The sequence below is a fragment of the Ambystoma mexicanum genome, chromosome 8 (genome assembly GCF_040938575.1).
Source record: "Ambystoma mexicanum isolate Mex_15411 chromosome 8, UKY_AmexF1_1, whole genome shotgun sequence".
Lineage (NCBI taxonomy): Eukaryota > Metazoa > Chordata > Amphibia > Caudata > Ambystomatidae > Ambystoma > Ambystoma mexicanum.
In genome coordinates, this window is record NC_090929.1 from 1,722,540,249 (window position 1) to 1,722,554,693 (window position 14,445).

Genomic DNA, 14,445 nt, shown 5'->3' on the forward strand with positions numbered 1-14,445 from the left:
ATATAAAGAAAATGCCCACAGGAGCTCTGCAGAGGTTGGAAGAACCATCGCCTGGGGCTCAGGTAAACAGTTTTGTCAGGTGTGTTTGGTGGTTGCTGTGCACGTTGTTCACGGATTCACTTGAGGGAGGCTTCTCTTACATGGCCAGTGACGTCCAGAAGCCACCTGAGACTGCCTTGGGGTTGACTATCCGCGAGAGGAGGAAAAACTCCAGGGAGACAAAAGAATACTGAATTTGAATAAACCTTCAGCTCTAATTCTGAATGACACTCATCATATGTCTTTGTAACTTTCCTGCAACATTCCTGTATGGCTTATTGTGATGTAGATGGAGGATTCCAGGGTTTTCCTGCCCAAGAACACTGTTACCCCCCACCCCTTTATAGTACTGAGACGAGGAAGAGGGATGTAGTGAGGATGACCAGAAGCAGTAAGCCCACAGCGCTTTCTAGTCTTTGCAAAATGATAACCAATGCCATGACATTTAAAACTGACACGGCTGAACAGAACACAAGAGGGAGACAGAGACTGCTGCTGAATCCAACTTGTCCCAACCAGAGTCGGGCGGAGACAAGCAGACTGCAGGACGCAGCGCGGAGGCTGGCGAGAATGGCATGCAGAGAAACCGAGCTGAGAAGTTTGCCGCATTATTGCTGCAGGCAACTGGAGCTGCCAAAAGCAGAGGAAGGCAAAGCGGGAACCAAGCAGCTAACGGGACGCACTCCCAGTCGGCGGGCCGAGAGCACAGATGGTGAGCCGCGAGGAACGCCAAAGCTGCGAGTGAAGACCGGTAAGCCCAGTGAGAGCGATTGGGACACCCAGGTGCTTTAGGGCGAATGCTGCGTACCGTTGACCACGCAAGAGAGCCTAATGAAAGGAATTGGAATAGTTAATACGAATTCGAACATTGTTTAAAAGGTTGGTGACCCAGTACTTGAAAAGCACTATTTCCTGGATGTAAGAGAGTGAATGGAGAATGGAAAAGGCCTGGCAGGATAGTTAACCAGGCAAACAGTGAGTCTGGGACTCTCACCCATGAGAGGATATAAAACGTCCTGGCTGCAAAGTAAAACAGGCAGTGTGTAAGTCTGGGACCTGCACTCAAGTGTGATACCCTGGCAGGAGAGTAAACCAGGGGAAAGAAGAGAAGTGAGAAAACTTGGGGGTAAAATCCCTGTCCTGAAATTGTGAAATGGTGATAACTAATATAAAAAGGGAAGAATCAAACCCCTTTTAAAGATAAGTAACAAAGTTGTGAATATGCTAGCAGGAGAGTTCACATGGGGTAGAAGGATTGCGAAAGACCAGGGGTCAGGACCCCTCTTTGAAATGGTGAAACAGTGGCCATCAATACAAAAAGGGAAGACCCAACCTCTTTGAATGATAATTAAGATCCGGAGAACGAGAAGTAATAAAGCTGCAAGTGCCCGGGCAGGAGAGTACACCAGGGGGTAGGAAAAGGATTGAGAAAGCTTACAAGTCAAAACCCTTCCTTGAAATTGTGAAACAGTGATAATCAATGGGGAAAGGGACAAACCATACCAGTTTAACGATAACTGAGATACTGAGAGTGAGAGATTGAAACATTCTAATGAACTGTTTTCTCCCTTGGGGAGACTCGAGGGAGGCGTCGTCCCCCTGAAACTGTGCAGTAAAACTTTTTATGAATGGAGAATCGCAGGGGAAGAGTGGGATATTAGTGACCCTTTCTGTAAGTCCAGGATAGACCAGGTAAGGGAGGATCCTTTTTCCTGGTGGATCTTTATTTCTTTTCTGCACCATAGACATTTGTTTTGGAACTTTGAAAGAAAGCAGTAAGTGTATAGCTTACAGAAATCCATTAGTTGCACATTATATTGAGTTTAGTGCGTAAGGGTCAGTGCAGGGTTTTTGGACACTGCGCGTAGGATGCTTTTTGGTTGAACATCCTGACACAGACGGCTCTTAGTTTTGTTTAGGCAGGGAAACCCCTCGTAGAGTTAGGGCGAGGTAGGATTTTCTCCCAACCCTTTCCTTATTTCAATTTATAAAAGTTTGACCAAAAACACAATGCCACTGTGTCAGACTCTTACTCTTCATCCCTTACAGTACTCTCTGGAACACTATGGGGTCCCTGTGGGATTACTCTTTGGCTTCATATGAGCTCTTGAAGCAGAGCACAAAAACAGTTCTACACTGTCAGGCTTTGGATTAGGCTTGCTTCTTGTATTCTACTTTTTTTAAAAATTGTATTTGGTTGAACTGATTCTGTATGGACATTAGACCTCTGTATGCTGTCCCCAAGACAGATGCACACTCCCCACCCAGAGGTATTAGAAATCAATAATAATTTTTATAATCGTAATTGATTATTTATAACGCGCTTAATACTCAGAGGTTTCTAAGCGCAGACCTGGGGTTCGAAGCTGTGTTGCTCTGCGTAGTCTTGCTTCCAAGGTGAGCACGTTGCCCCTGAGCTATCTTCCTGAGCTTCTTGGTGGCTCAACTCTGTACTGAAAAGTACAGTAGCCTTTTTGATCTGTCTGCAGGGTATGGAAATATATCCCTGGCAGACTATGATAAGGAGGAGACAGCAGTTTCGGCCTTTTCAAAGCCTTACTTCAGTGTAATGACTCTGAATTAGCGGCGTCACCTGTCAACTGAGCTTAGCCCCTGTTCTGAATGGGGAAAAGGATCTCGGCAGTACATGTCTGGATGACATGGCAGATTCGGCCCCCACTTGAAAGGAACTGTGTGTCGGGACCTTCATCGGCCAACTTGTTTAGGAAGGCCACCAAGTGTCAAACTGAATAGGAGTCATTGGCCTTCCTTCAGCATAACATTGGTGTAAGTGGAGGCAAGATGCAACCTCTTGTCAGTGAAGTACATAATGTGCAGAATTGGGCAAACCACACTACCCAAGCCCAAGTGAGGACTTTCCTGGGCTTCACTGGGGCACATAGAAGGAAAGTGGCAGCCTGTAGCAATATAGCTGCCCCCCCTACCCCCGACTGCCCTCACTACTTTAAGGGGACCTAAAGAATTCTTATGGACCCTGGAGTGGGAGAAGGCCTTCATTGGCCTGAAAGAATCCCTAGGTCAGGTGCCTGGTCTAAGGGCACCTGATTGAATGAGACCTTTCATAGTGCAGACAGATGCCTATGACCCTGGGATAGTTGGAAAACAATCACAGCTTGATGACAAATGTGAGGAACAGCCTATATATTGCATCAGCTACGAGTTTAGGAGTGGAGAACCAGGGTTGATATTAAGGGAGGGAATCCAAAGTGGGTAAGGTGGTTCATGAGTCTAGAGGCCTTAAACCTCACTATTGGGCATAGGCCAGGCCCCAAATTTAGCAAATGCTGATGGGCTGTCCAACAGGGATAACGGACTGGAAAACTGTAACCGAGCACCCATCCAGGGGTGGATTAGTTCCCCCTGTCCCTAACCTGGGAGGGCGAGCGTTGGGAGCGATTCCTCTTTACAGCACCTTTCCTTCCATCTTTATGGAACCCCTAAACCTTTTGCTTTTATTTTTGATTCTGACCCGCTCTTTTTGCAGTGCAGCAAAGCCTTAACCTTCACTGCACTGGCTTTTGCTCATTTGTCATGGGGAACCTGACGTGTCCTTCCGGCTGTCAGTACTGGGAAACATTGTTTCCCTTAGTCTTGTTACTTTGTGGTCACTTTTAGTAACTTGTTATAATTGTATAATGCATCGACCACTTTTTGTTTTGCCCTAGGCTAACACTCGGATGATTTGTGGTTACCTGAGGTGTGCCTAGGGAACAAGCTGGTGGCAGCAGTTTCTCTTTCCTATCCATTGCTGCAATTTACCTTCGCTTTGGCACGTTTACTGTGTTTTCACTACCACTGTGGCTAGTGTCCGAGCAAGGTCGGGACACATGGGTTTCCATTTGTTCACTGGGCATCTTGTCTTTTACCCTTATTCCTTATTGGGCTTCTAGTACCTGTGAAAGCCCGGTCCTAGTTTGAAGGACCCGAGATGAGAGGCGAAGTCTAACCGCGGCAAGTGAATCTCTTTGGGTCGCTGTGCATCAGTGGCCATCATCCGAAACTGCTTACCTGTCTCTAGTCCTGTCCTGAGAGGGGCCCTGCATTGAGTTCTTGCATTTCCCAACTGGAAGACCCTGCACCAGGATTAGTCACTAACCATTTCCCAACTGGAAGACCCTGCACCAGCATTAGTCACTGACAGGAGAGTGCTCGAACCTGCAGCACCTGGGAATCGAGGGCTGAAGCTGACGGTGGGAAAAGCGACCTCAGGGCCTCTTCAGCAGACCTGCTAAGGCCTACAACGAATCTGAGTACGGGGGGGGGGTGAGTTGTAGCACTACTTACCTGAAACCCTAACTCCCTCTCAAAAGCTTTGATAATTTTTAGAAACCTTTTTTTAGTTTGGCTTTGCTTTTGCTTGTTCGTGTAAGCACTCCGAAAGTTGGGGCACGTTTGTTAGTGAGAACAACTTGTGCCCTACCACTTGGAACTGTTCATTGGACCCCAGAGACCCTACCTTCATTTTTTTTTCAGCCTCACAAAACTGAATGGAACTTTGGTGAACTTTTGGGCACAAGGCCCCATACATTTTAGGGATGGACGTCTGAAGCTAGTGTTGTATCTCTGTGGACCTGTAGTGTGTATACTAATACTCATCTTCCTTTAAAGGGGTTATATGTATTTTTTACCTACTCCAATGGTTGTATACATTTAGCTATTAGTGTTGTGTTATAGTCATTTATGTCAGTGTTATGTGGCCATAAATACAAATGTGTATAACTGATTGTGTAAGCCCTGAATTTGCACTGTCTACTCATTGGGGACCCATTACCAGGCTCACCTCTCTGAGACCTAGCCTAGACCACTCGCCATGCTACCTTGATCTAGTTTGGCTACAGCTCTCAGAGGTGTCCCTGTCACAATACTAGGTTGGCCTTCTGTACATTTGTCCACCAGGCCAGAGTACAGAAAATCAGTCCTAAAACTTTCTTTATTTGATAGTGATTGGTGGGCAGAAGCTCTGTGCTCTTGGATCTTGATCTGGTGGTGATTGGTGGGCAGAAGCTCTGTGCTCTTGGATCTTGATCTGGTGGTGATTGGTGGGCAGAAGCTCTGTGCTCTTGGATCTTGATCTGGTGGTGATTGGTGGGCAGAAGCTCTGTGCTCTTGGATCTTGATCTGGTGGTGATTGGTGGGCAGAAGCTCTGTGCTCTTGGATCTTGATGTGATGGTGATTAGTGGGCAGAAGCTCTGTGCTCTTGGATCTTGATCTGATGGTGATTGGTGGACAGAAGCTCTGTGCTCTTGGATGTTGATGTGATGGTGATTGGTGGGCAGAAGCTCTGTGCTCCTGCATGTTGATCTGATGGCGATTGGCGGGCAACAGCTCTGTGCTCCTGGATCTTGATTTGATGGCGATTGGTGGGCAGAAGCAGTGTGCTCTTGGATCTTGATCTGATGGTGATTGGCGGGTAGAAGCTCTGTGCTCCTGGATCTTGATCTGATGGTGATTGGCGGGCAGAAGCTCTGTGCTCTTGTATCTTGATGTGATGGTGATTGGTGGGCAGACGCTCTGTGCTCTTGATCTGATGGTGGTTGGCGGGCAGAAGCTCTGTGCTCTTGATGTGATGGTGATTGGTGGGCAGAAGCTCTGTGCTCTTGGATCTTGTTCTGATGGTGATTGCTGGGCAGAAGCGCTGTGCTCTTGGATCTTGATGTGATGGTGGTTGGTGGGCAGAAGCTCTGTGCTCTTGGATCTTGTTCTGATGGTGATTGGTGGGCAGAAGCTCTGTGCTCTTGGATCTTGATCTGATGGTGATTGGTGGGCAGAAGCTCTGTGCTCTTGGATCTTGATCTGATGGTGATAGGTGGGCAGAAGCTCTGTGCTCTTGGATCTTGATTTGATGGTGATTAGTGGGCAGGAGCTCTGTGCTTGTGGATCTTGATGTGATGGTGATTGGTGGGCAGAAGCGCTGTGCTCTTGGATCTTGTGATGGTGATTAGTGGGCAGAAGCTCTGGGCTCTTGGATCTTGATCTGATGGTGGTTGGTGGGCAGAAGCTCTGTGCATCTTGATCTGATGGTGATTGGTGGCAGAAGCTCTGCTCCTGGATCTTGATCTGATAGTGATTGGTGGGCGGTGCTCTTCGATCTTGATCTGATGGTGATTGATGTGCAGAAGCTCTGCTCCTGGATCTTGATCTGATGGTGAATGGTGGGCAGAAGCGCTCTGTGCTCTTGGATGTTGATCCGATGGTGATTGGTGGGCAGAATCTCTGTGCTCTTGGATCTTGATCCTACTGCTGATTGGTTGGCAGAAGCTCTGTGCTCTTGGATCTTGATGTGATGGTGATTAGTGGGCAGAGGCTCTGTGCTCTTGGATCTTGATGTGATGGTGATTGGTGGGCAGAAGCTCTGTGCTCTTGGATCTTGATCTGATGGTGATTGGTGGGCAGAAGCTCTATGCTCTTGGATCTTGATGTGATGGTGATTGGTGGGCAGAAGCGCTGTGCTCTTGGATCTTGTTGTGATGGTGATTAGTGGGCAGAAGCTCTGGGCTCTTGGATCTTGATCTGATGGTGATTGGTGGGCAGAGCTCTGTGCTTTTGGATCTTGATCTGATGGTGATTAGTGGGCAGAAGCTCTGTGCTCGTGGATCTTGATGTGATGGTGATTGGTGGGCAGAAGCGCTGTGCTCTTGGATCTTGTTGTGATGGTGATTAGTGGGCAGAAGCTCTGGGCTCTTGGATCTTGATCTGATGGTGATTGGTGGGCAGAGCTCTGTGCTTTTGGATCTTGATCTGATGGTGATTGTTGGCAGGCGCTTTGTGCTTTTGGATCTTGATCTGATGGTGATTGGTGGGCAGACGCTCTGTGCATCTTGATCTGATGGTGATTGGTGGGCAGAAGCTCTGTGCTCTCAGATCTTGATCTGATGGTGATTAATGTGCAGAAGCTCTGCTCCTGGATCTTGATCTTATGGTGATTGGTGGGCAGAAGCTCTGTTCTCTTTGATCTTGGTCTGATGGTGATTGATGTGCAGAAGCTCTGTGCATCTTGATCTGATGGTGATTGGTGGGCAGAAGCTCTGTGCTCTTGGATCTTGATCTGATGGTGATTGGTGGCCAGACGCTCTGTGCTCTTGATCTGATGTTGATTGGTGGGCAGACGCTCTGTGTGCTTGGATCTTGATCTGATGGTGATTGGCGGGCAGAGGCTCTGTGCTCTTGATCTGATGGTGATTGCTGGGCAGAAGCTCCGTGCTCTTGGATCCTGATCTGATGCAGATTGTTGGGCTGCTTTGTGTGTTCATCTGATGGTGTTTGAGCTCTTCTGCGATCCTGGTTGTCAAAAACCAAAGAATCCATAAATAAAGAGGTGGGGCCCTCAAAATTAGGTACACAAACTCAAAATATAGAATGTTGCCCTAACAATGGACTGCTGTGCATGATTGGTCCACGCGTTCATCTGATAGTAATTGGCGGGCTGCTTTGTGTTCTTGGTTCTCAAGGAGTTTTGTGGCTGCTCTCGTGACTTGATTAACTTGTTTATCTGATGCTTATTAAAGTTCTGCTCTGTGGTGTTGGTGTCGCTCGTTCTTCGTCTGATGGCGATTGGTGGGCTGCTGTGGCATCGGTTTGTGTTTTTCATTTAGTGATTGATGGGCAGTTCTGTGCTCTTGGTTCTTGCGTGCTTCATCCGATGGCGATTGGTGAGCTCTTCTGTGTTCTTGGCTAATGCATTCTTTGTTCTGGTGCTCCGGTCAGTGAGGTGGTAACCTGAGTGTGATCTTAGACTAAAAACATACACTCGAACCCCAAATAATCAACATCACAAAGTGCTCCTTTTTCCTGCTGTGAACCTGAATGCGCATGCTCTACCTACTTCCTTTTTTTTTTTTTGCACTGTGTTGCTCTATTCAGCACGTTTCCGTTAATTATGATTGACTATTTTAATGAGTGTATTTAGGGTGAAGCTGATCCAGAATGTGGCTATTAATCTCCTCTTGTGTCTGGGGTAGAGGGATCATATTCCCCTAGCCCATCACAGTTTGTACTGGCTCCCACCGCAAGCAAAACAACTTTCTTTAAACCGTATCCATTGCAGATAGCGGTCCAAAGAGTGTTGTTTCTTTGACACAACCAGGCAACTATGCTCAACCGATGGATGCCTTTTTCTTCTGTGCTCCCTCCCAGATTTCGTTGGATCATCGGATGACCGCCAACATTTAGTAATGCTTTAAATAACTTTCTTTTTGCTAGAACATCAAGTCCTCAACCTGCCATCCTGGCTCTGTAGTGCCAAGATGTTAAAGAATCCTAATGCAGTACAATGCGGCTTGACATGGTGCACTGTGGGTTTTGTTCATGCCTTCTTTATTTGTGTTGATTGATTGCTGAAAGCCAACTCAAAATAACTAGAAAGCTTGCATTGGAAAGGACAGTTTATGCATGTGTCACCTTGAGGGCTACAGTGGTGTTTTAACCGATTGCTGTATAACCTGTCAACGCTTACACTAACGTATTTCTTTTTTTTTGCAGCTTCTATGACTTTGCCAGCAAAGTCAATGAGGCGAGTTTGGACCGAATTCTTAAAGATCGCCGAAAAGTGAGTTATATAAACCTTGCCTCTTGTTTCTTTCATAGGTCTCTGTGGCCTCATAAGCCTTGGTGCAAACCATCAATTCCTTCTCACTCTTTACCTTCGCTTTGTCATCTCCATCCAGAATGTCCATCCAATACCTCCCCTTTATGCCATCTTTGTCAGTGTTCAAACTCTGATTGCACACTGCTTCCGATTCTTGCCCTGCTAGACCATCCCAGATTCTGCTGATTATGGTTCAAGGGCTGAAGATTGAAGGCTCTTTATACCCTCTGCTTGTTTTTTTACAGAATGTCATCGGCTGGTACAGATTCCGGAGGAACACTCAGCAGCAAATGTCTTACCGAGAGCAGATCCTCCACAAACAGCTGACCGAGCTACTCGGTGTTCCTGATCTCGTCTTCCTCCTCATCAGTTTCATCTCCACCGCAAACAACTCCACCCATGCTCTGGAGTATGTGCTCTTCAGACCCAACCGCAGGTACCATGTCCAGATGTTCTTCGGCCTCAGTGCTTTTGCCTTAAGCAAGAAGGCTTCACTTCAAGGATGGCGTTTGTTCTTCTATTCCGCAGTTGGCCCGGGTTTCAATTCCCTAGACCAATGCATCCTGTCCACCGTACCTGGAAAAGAAGCCGCACACTTATGGGGTTGTTAAGCCTCCCTGAAACTGACTTTCAGGGAACATGCACCGTGTGTGTACCTCTAGGCCATGGGGTTGTGGGCTATTCACAATACTTCCCCTTGGGGGGTCCACAGGCTTTGTGGTTGGGACTATTTGCAGGCAGGTCTCAAATGCATTTCCGGATTGTATTCTATTGCTGCTTTTCCTGCCCTGCTACATCTTTTGGGGCTCCTGGTTCTCAAATCGATCACAAGAACTAATCATTGGGGTTGCAGGTCCTCTCGGGGTTGTTTCCTGACGAATCCTCACCAATGCGCTAGAACTGTGATTGACCTGCCTTTTCCCCAATATATGTGCATTGCCTACGGACTTTGTCTTGTTTATTTCTCTGGGGACGTTTGCTCGCCTGCAACTCTGCAAAATGACTTTGGTCTCATCTACCTGCTCACAACAGTTTTCTTGCAGACAATTTGGGTTCAGGGGTGTTAAGCCAAATGCTGGCTAGCGTCTTAGCCTGCACCTGGTATATGTAATGCATTTTTAAAGCTCTATGTTCCACCAGAATGTCTGCTTACACTGTATTGAATTCCGGGAACATTCTATCTGTTTTTCCCTGAAGTGGAAAACCATGGCATGCTCCATCTGAATGTCTCGTGTTCCTGTGGCATCTGGCTCTGTTATATCTGCCTCTTCCAACCATTGACTGTGATGTGTCCGTTAGTATTTTCCAACAACATATTGTAGATGTCTAGAAATACTGTTACTTCGAAGGTGGTGGTGGCAGAGTAGGAAAGCAGAGATGAAAACTCCTTTTTCTGTCCTCCTATGCCTCAGATCAGCAGGAAAATGGGGCACCTAATTAAATAGAGGCTTAAAACCAATAGTTCTTGATTTTACGCCTCCATTTAATGACCAGTGACCCCCTGTGTGTTTTCTAGCTAACGCACTTATTTAACTTTAATTGTCTATATAAATATATTTCGAGTGGATTGTGTCCTCCAAGGTATTCCTCATCTTAGATGTATTCTATCCAGCTTCAGCTGCTTCGGAAAAAAAATTCTCAGCAGAGGACTCCGTGCGTCGATGGTCCCTCGAAGGCCTCCGTCGAGGGTGACGTCATCGGGTGTTATAAGTAGCACGCGCTGCGCCCGTTGGCCTTAGTTCTGTTTTTCTGCAGTATATGTTGCTTCAGAGATTCGGCGCGCCTCGAGTTCTGTGAAAATAACTAAATATAACGAATATGTCCTCGTCATCGCCGCCGACCACGACCCCAAGATCGGGTTTCAAGACGTGCAAGTTGTGCGGTTCAAAAATGTCGATCACAGACCCGCACCGAGAGTGTGTGTGGTGCCTCGGAGTAGGCCACGACATGGAGGTCTGTACGAAGTGTCAGGCGATGACGGGGAAGACCTTGCGAGAGAGTAGGGGAAAACTACAGGTAGGTCATAAATCTGACCGTAAAGCCTCTAGCGTCGAGTCGAAGTCCCGTGAGAAGTCTCCTCGACGCGAAAGGCATTGGCCCAGGTCCCGAAGCGATTCCCATCGCTCGTCGTCTTCGACGAAAAAATCGACGCAGCAATACCACAGGTCCCCCTCCACCTCGTCCTCAGAGGTATAAAGAGCCTTCAATCTTCAGCCCTTGAACCATAATCAGCAGAATCTGGGATGGCCTAGCAGGGCAAGAATCAGAAGTAGTGTGCAACTGGTGCAGAGAAAAGAATGTCGATCCTTTTCTATGCTCTATTCCGGAAGTACTGTCCTTCCTCCTGTCCCTAGCGCATAGAGGTCTAAATGTTTGAACCATTACAGTTTATCTTGCGGCGCTTTCCATCTTCAAGCGCTCGTCGGAGTAGTGCTCCTATTTTTTCAAAATTCCTTTGGTAGTGCATTCTTAAAAGGACTCACTAATGTGTTTCCTCCTTACCCATTTCAAGTGCCAATTTGGGATCTCAATCTGGTCCTAAAATTCTTAATGTGTGCTCCTTTTGAGCCTTTGCACACTTGTCCATTAAGATTACTGACATGGAAAACTGCTTTTCTAGCTGCTTTAACATCTGCAAGAAGAGTGAGCGAATTGCAGGCACTGTCTTCTGGGCTACCCTATACTGTGTTCCATAAGGGCAGAGTTGTGTTGAGGGTTAAACCCTCATTTTTAACTAAAATGGTCTCTGATTTTCATTTAAGTCAGAAAATTGTTTGACCCGCATTCTATCCTCCACCTCATCCTAGTAAGGAGGAGGAAACATTACACAGGTTGGATCCAAAAAGAGCTTTAAGCTTTTACATCTCTAGGCTTTCCAAGCTTAGAGTGGCCAATCAACTGTTTAGCGGCTACACAGGAAAGAAATTGGGTCAATCGATGACAAAGCAAACAATGTCACGATGGATTGTGCTTTGCATTTCAGAATGCTACAGATTAGCACAAAAAGACCCACCAGAGGGTCTAAGGGCTCATTCCACCAGAGGCATTGCCTCTTCAACAGCCCTACAAAGAGGTGTTCTTATAAGGTCCATTTGTGAAGCAGCTACTTGGTCTTCGCTGCATACTTTTTCAAAATTCTATAGCTTGGATGCTTCCCAGTCTAAGGAGCTGAATTTTGGTAAAGCAGTACTATATTCAGCCGTCTAAGGGTATCGAAAAATCTATCCCCTCCTCCAGAGAAATTGTCCATACTGCTATGGGAGTCTATCTAAGATGAGGAATACGTTGGAAGACACAATCCACTCAAAGTTACTTACCAACTGGTAATGTTCTTTCGATTGGATGTTCCTCACACGTATTCCTCATCGCCCTCCCAACCTACCCCTATGTAGATTTTTCCAGGTTATTGCCACTTCATCTCTCGCAAGGCGAATACCTGTCTGCCGGCACAATCTACACAGTGAAAAATCAATAATGAATGGGGAAAAACAGAACTGAGGCCAACGGGCGCAATGATGTCGCCCTCGACGGAGGCCTTTCGAGGGACCATCGACTCGACGCATGGCGCCCTCTGCCGAGAATTCTTTTTCGGAAGCAGCTAAAGCTGGATGGAATACATCTAAGATGAGGAATACATTGGAGGAACATCCAATCGAAAGAACGTTACCAGTTGGTAAGTAACTTGTTCATCTATTGTGCAACATAATAAATGATTTTTGTTTTGTTTTTTGTTTTAATTTATTTGTTTTTGGTAGCAAAAATTAATTTACAACTTTACAAAAATACTCATCAACAAAATTCATACTTAATCAAAACATTCTTTGTATAAAAACACATCATAAGACATATTAAAACCCACTTATCCCACAGAACGTAAAAAAGAACACCAAACAACATACATTAAACATACATTAAGGTGTTTTACAATCTAAAACAAAAATTCGATTTGAGCTCTTCATAATAGAAAATAACTCATTAGTCTAATAAAATTTCTGATATTGCTGCAGGGCGCCTAATTATACCAAAACTATCATCCCATGGGCAGCAATTGAAAAAGAAAAAGAGTCAGGTTCCAAGTGTGTTCAAATTGGTGATAAGTTGCTATTTAGATGGCAATGAACGATCTAAATGTTTATATTTTTCAGAGTATCAATGTGGCGTATTTTCTATGGATAAGTGTGTGGACTAATGCCCCACTTGAGTTAAGCCTGAATTCTCTGCCACTCTGTAACAGGGGTTTGGCTTCCCTTTTGGATGGGTTGGTCTGCCCCACCTTAAGGTTAGGTATTATACGGGTTCACACACTGTGGAGACAGGTTAAGTATTTAGTTAATGTTAATTTTGTTAAGTAAATAAATACTTATCTTACCCTCCAACCATCCTTTCTAGTCCCGTTTAGAGTTGCTGGACCCTAGATTGCAGTGGTGCGCCGCTCATCTGGGATGCGGGGGGCAGAAGAAGAGGCTTGCTCTTGCTAGTAGGCACAAATGAGAAAAAACTGCCAAATTGTCTGATTTTAAAAGCACCTTTAGAGACATTAATTGGCCATGCCCCGATAGGTATTGGAATCATACAAGGTTTTAGTAATTGCTTTTTATAAATATGGTTAGCGACATGCCAGAATGTTAAAAAAAATTGAAATAAAAGCAAGGCTCCATGGTTAAGTAGCTATGTGGACCATGTACTGTGCACTGAGGTTCCTCTGATGTGGGCTCCTTAGTATTCGGGAGGCCACAGGAACCGTTATTCTTAGGCCGACTGGTTTCAGTGGTTTGTATGGGTTATACCACTTTCTTCAGGGCCACGGTCGCCCTCCGGGCACCATAATCTGGTTGAGACCAGAATGTGCTCCTGCACCCTTAATGCGCAGTGCTGAACTTCGCCTCAACTCCCTTAGGTCATAGTTGTCTCTTCAAATTCGGACTGTTTAGTAGTCCTCGTTACCTCTTATGCCATCTAGTTCGCGCTCAGGCCTCACCAGTGGTCGGTCCAAATATCATCTTAACAGCTACTCTGAGCCTCAGGCGCATGTTTCAGGGGCAGCCAAGACCAGATACAAGTATCCCTTGAAGAAGCCCAGGAACGTTTGAAATGTGGTAACCACCACTGATTGAAGGGTGGGGGCTTGCACAACACTTTAGGAGTATGTCCCATTGTGAATGGAGGGCGAGTGCACACTCGGCTTCAGTATTACTTCAGGCAATCTGCACCCAAGCAATCTGCAGTGGAAATGGACCCTATGGAGGATCTGCTCTGGCAAGCTGCCCAGAATCACACCCTATGTAAACGTGGTTCTGGGAGTTATGTATGCTGCCTTCTCAATGACCAGAGGTAACCATGAGCGACACTTATTTCCCTTGGCTCATAGGGCACAGCTGTGTAACAAGCCCCCCAGGCCCCTTGATGCTTGTCACATGCTGCTCGGCAAAGAGTATGAACACTGGTAATGGGTAGTGCCGGAAGCCTTTTTTTTTTTCATCTCAAAGACAATTTAAACTGAAGAAACTGTTGGGGAGATTTTTCATTTTTATGTCAATCCCCTCTACCTGCGAGACCCCCAGCACTTTTTGCTGGACTCTGGGACATTTCTTGTTCTCCTGAATGAGGGGAGCCTTTTTCCCCTCATTCATTATTGTTAGGAAAGATTTCTCTTTACTGCACCTTTCCTTCCGTCTTTATGGAACCCCCAAACCTTTTGCTTTTCTTTTTGATTTTGACCTGCTTTCTGCAGTGTAGTGAAGCCTTATGCTTTTGCATGTTCTTTTGCCATCTTGTTCTTTAGCCTTCTTCCTGGCCTGTG

General features: G+C 46.1%; 1 protein-coding gene across 1 annotated transcript in view; it reads left to right on the forward strand.

Annotated features, from left to right (window-relative positions):
* ABRAXAS2 (abraxas 2, BRISC complex subunit) overlaps window positions 1-14,445 on the forward strand; it is a 266,581-nt gene that overhangs the window by 129,420 nt on the left and 122,716 nt on the right. Inside the window, exons 4-5 of the mRNA XM_069612044.1 lie at window positions 8,540-8,606; window positions 8,891-9,081. Of these exons, the coding sequence (XP_069468145.1) occupies window positions 8,540-8,606; window positions 8,891-9,081 (258 nt within the window). The remainder of the gene's footprint in view (window positions 1-8,539; window positions 8,607-8,890; window positions 9,082-14,445) is intronic.